The following is a 4,235-nucleotide window of genomic DNA, read 5'->3' as shown; positions in this document are numbered from 1 at the left end:
GTTCTCGTGCACCTGTGCTCAGCTTCTCCAGCAGCGGGAGGAAAAAGGGTTCAGGGCTGAGTGAGGATGACACAGATCGCTTCAGGAAAAGCTGGAGTGTCACCAGACTGGTCCCATGATGCTCTCTGAATCCACATGTCATGTCCAGTCTGACAAACCAGGAGACAAGAGAATGATTCCTACACCTCCAACACAGTTTGACAGTGATGGAGTCCTCCAGTACTTCAGTACAACAATATATAGAATGAATACACATAAATGTCCTCCACTAAGAATCAAGCTTAAGTAGAAGTTCTGCAGCCCGTCAGCTTGGGTCAATATACCACTTTTTGACTTTTAGCTCCTCAGACGTGTTCCCTTTTGTCATTACATGGCTGCTGTACACACAGAGGCATCTTAAACAAGAGGCTTCGACTGGAAGAGTCACAATCCCCCCGTGGTAAATCAGAAACTCCAGGAGATCCTCCCCTCCTGGTCAACGTCAAATCCACGACACTTCTGAGAAGTTATAAATGAATCCCTGCCCGTGATGTTTGACGCACTCTTCATCGGTACACAGCACGGGAGAATATTTCACACGGGTGAGTAAAAAACTGAACGATTGTACTTTTAAAAAGCTCCACAGGTTGTTTCAATCAGTGCGGGACCTTTAACGAACGGCAGTTTCCTTTTAAATTACATTAATTTGCTATTATTTACTGAGATTAACCGGTTACTCTCATGAAGTGATTAATTCCTAATACTCGGTGTTTTTGGTTAAAATGATGTGACTGAATCGAGCTTCGTCTCACATTCCTTGTAACTTCCTTGTAACAAAGTCTCGACAATTAACTGGAAATATTTTAATTATTGATGATGAACAAAGATCTTTATGCTTGCTGTAATTATGTCTGTTAGCAATTTATGAGCATTTATTGTGTCGTCAGTGTCCTCAAAGTGTTTCCATTTTAAATCTCTCTGTAATCTCATTTGAAATACATAACACAATGTTTTATTACATTATTCTAAACAGTAAAAAGTGGAGAAAAAACTAGATAAACAATTGTTTTAGACAAAAAATTAAATTCATTTAATTTTTACAATTTCAAACGACAGAAATATTACAAATTTGAAACATGAAATATCCAGCTTGCTTCTAAATCTTTCACAAAACACAAAGATCTCAGCTTTTTTTAAACGAACACATGTAAAACAGTTAATTATACTGTTGGGAATTCAGCGCCTTGTTAAATGTCCAAAATACTGTTTAATATTCTGCTATGTTTATTTCGTTTTCAGCAGATATGCCTGAAGAAAAACACAATTGATTAAGTCTTCCATCTCCAGGGACGTGGTCTTGGCACAGACTCCTCCGCGTGATTAGTCCCACAGGAGTGTGTGTGGCCTGAAGTCGAGCCGTCAGCAGAGGGAGGTGAGAAACACCATCCACTGAAGGAGCACAGGGATGAAAGGTCCAGATTAAACACACAATAGTTCCCTTGATGGTTGTTCAAGGAACAATCACAGCCTCTGGCTCCGATAGTCCATTCAGTGAAGGGAGCTCAGGTGTGCTGCATGTGGAGACTTTTACAATTCGAGAGTCTGTGCAAATCAGCCTGACTCAGAGCTGCTGGAAACAGTCCCGGAGCCCAGATCAAAAGTTGACATTTAAAACCAGCGTTTAAAAAAGGAAACTGCTAAAAAAAAAAAAAAAAGTCAGACGCACAGGGCTCAAGGCCCACGACACCTATATAGGTTTGCTTCATGTCTTACTCCAGTCATTATTCCATCAATCCAGGAATTATTGCATTCATATTCCGAGTTATTGTCCTTTTTCTGGTCAGAAACTGGCTTTAAGAATAGCTGAATGTCAGAGTCAGGCTTTTAAGAGCTCCAGGATATCACCAGGTTACCGCTGCCCCTTACAACAATGATCTTAAGCAGATTTCTAAGTGCAGCATTTGTACCTTTGCCATTTTAATTTGGGAATAGCTGCCCTTTTATTCTGCTGTGAGAGGGTGGTGCTTTTAATATGAGTCCCTTAAGTGAGTTAGAGGTCCCTGCATACGGGGAGACACGGTTCCCAGAGGAAGGTCCACTCAGGCACAATAACAAGATAACAGCCCGAGGAGAAGCCCTGACAGTGTTTGTGACATGTTTTTGCTCTCTTGGAACTGTCAGGCTTTACTCTGCGGCTAGTTTAACTCTACGGAGACTAAACTTCTCAGCAGTTTAGAAAGAAAGGACTCTTATGAACAATAGTGTATTTGACATGATGACCCTGAGCTGCAAAACAAGGTCAACTATAAGTCCCCTTGACAAACAGCGGTGCAGTTTATGTTTCTGCAAACCACAGATATGTTGAAGCTTTCTTTGTATGTTCAGGTTTTAATTTTATTCTGTGACAACACTGTGTGTATGGTCTGATTAGGTTTCTGACACAACAACTACATGGTTACAGTCAGGAAACGATCATGTTTACCTGGTGCTGTTGCCACAAACATGACCGGACAATGTCCCGACGTCTCCTCAACAATATTGAATGGTTTCATGCTTGCAAATGTTGAAAAACTGTGGTGTCTTCATACAAATCTAGAGTGTTTTCAGGCTGAGAATTGGTCAGATGTCATTGCTAAAACCATCCAGTAGTTTCAAGCTTGCAAATCTATAAACGACAGTCACACATTAGAAATATCTAGTGGTTTCCTGCTTGCAAGTGGTCAAACACTTATTTATATAATGCATATCTGTGATATGCAGAAACAATACGTGCAAACACTTTATTCTGGTGACTAGGTTGGACTACGTAAGTATCCAGACGATGGTAGTAAATTAGTTAAACTCTGATCACTCATTCTTCTCCCCTCAGACTCCTGGGGTCAAAGTTTTGAAATCATGGAGATAAATGCATCTTTGCCTCTCAACTCGACCTCTTCTCCAACTCAATTCCCTCTCAACACCACCGCTGACATCAACGCCACAGCGAAACCCTTCAGTGTGTTTGACGGATGCGATCACCAGGTAGAGGGCATTCTCTTCGACCTGACCCTGCAGATCATCAACGTAGTCGTGGGAATCCCTGCCAACATGCTTGTCATCGCCATCCTCATCTCCCATCGCAAAGAGCCCTCCACCTCAGACATATTCTTGGGCTGCTTGGCGTTCATGGACATCTACTTTGGCGTCATGACCCCCATAACCTTCATCAACCTTTATCACTGGAAGAGCAAGGAGGTGTGGTCCTCTATTAAGTTCTCCTACGGTGTGAAAGACACCAGCGGCCCGTTGTTCCTCTCCTGTATCTGCCTGGATCGCTTTGTGGCCGTGCTATTTCCAGTTATGTTTGGGCAGCTTAAACACATCAAGTACAGGTTAAGTCTCTCAGTGTTGGTTTTCTGCCTCACCTTTGCCTACTCAGCAGCCAAGATGGTGGGAGGTCTTCCCGACTTTGAGAAAGTGTTCACCGGTGAGATCCTTGCAGCGTTTGTTTGGATGATTGTGTGTAACGCGAGCATCCTGTGGGCTCTGAAGAAGTCGCGAGGTGCAGGGAAAGATGAGATGCACCCCATGAAGAAGAAAGCCTTCAAGACGGTGCTGTTTATCCTTTGGATCATTGTGTTGAACTACCTGCCGCCTGTCGCGCTATTTCCTTTTGAAGACATCTACTCCCCAGATGTGTTCCGATGCTACGTGCAGCCGGTGGGCTTTGCCTTCCTCAACATCAGCAGCACCATCCAGCCACTTTCCTACCTCGTCCGTCTGGAGAAGGTGCCTTTCTTCTCAGACACCTGCATCAAGAAGTGGTGTCGTCGTGTCTCTGCAGAGAGAAACGAAAATCCACCTGCACCGAACCAAACTCAAGCTCAAGCTTAGGAACATCAAATGCACATATGAAACCTTCTAGATGTTTAGTTTATGTCTTTAAAGAGGAGCTATAAGGGAAGGAACCGTGACTTCATGTTTTGTTTTCATGCGACTGATGTAGTTTGATTTAAGTCCAGTGTGAAAGATTACGAGGTTGCAGATATCAACCAACCAAAAGGTTTTTATATTTCTGCCAATAGATCCCCTGAAATCCTTCATACTGAACCTTTAACTGCTTTATCTGCAAAGATGTGTTGTGATTGAATAGACCTGTATGTAAAGTGAAGAAGAGGCTTTGTGAAAAAAGATAATATGAGATAATATAAGATAAGATCTTCCTTTATTGTTCCACCTTAGTAGAAATTTACAGGTAACACAGCAGTTCAGAGGGA

The 4,235-nt window shown here is 42.5% G+C and overlaps 1 protein-coding gene across 1 annotated transcript; it reads left to right on the top strand.

Moving 5' to 3' along the window:
- The first annotated feature begins 2,874 nt into the window (after window positions 1–2,874).
- On the top strand, window positions 2,875–4,235 carry LOC119014487 (G-protein coupled receptor 183). Its single transcript, XM_037089714.1, has one exon. The coding sequence runs from the start codon at window positions 2,875–2,877 to the stop codon at window positions 3,850–3,852; it is 978 nt and encodes a 325-aa protein (XP_036945609.1). The 3' UTR covers window positions 3,853–4,235.

The sequence above is a fragment of the Acanthopagrus latus genome, chromosome 23 (assembly GCF_904848185.1).
Source record: "Acanthopagrus latus isolate v.2019 chromosome 23, fAcaLat1.1, whole genome shotgun sequence".
NCBI classification, from domain to species: domain Eukaryota; kingdom Metazoa; phylum Chordata; class Actinopteri; order Spariformes; family Sparidae; genus Acanthopagrus; species Acanthopagrus latus.
This window is presented reverse-complemented; position numbering and strand designations above follow the sequence as displayed.

Bases quoted from the DNA above. Each gene is read 5' to 3' on its own strand.
- LOC119014487 (XM_037089714.1), top strand. From the start codon at position 2,875: ATGGAGATAAATGCATCTTTGCCTCTCAACTCGACCTCTTCTCCAACT.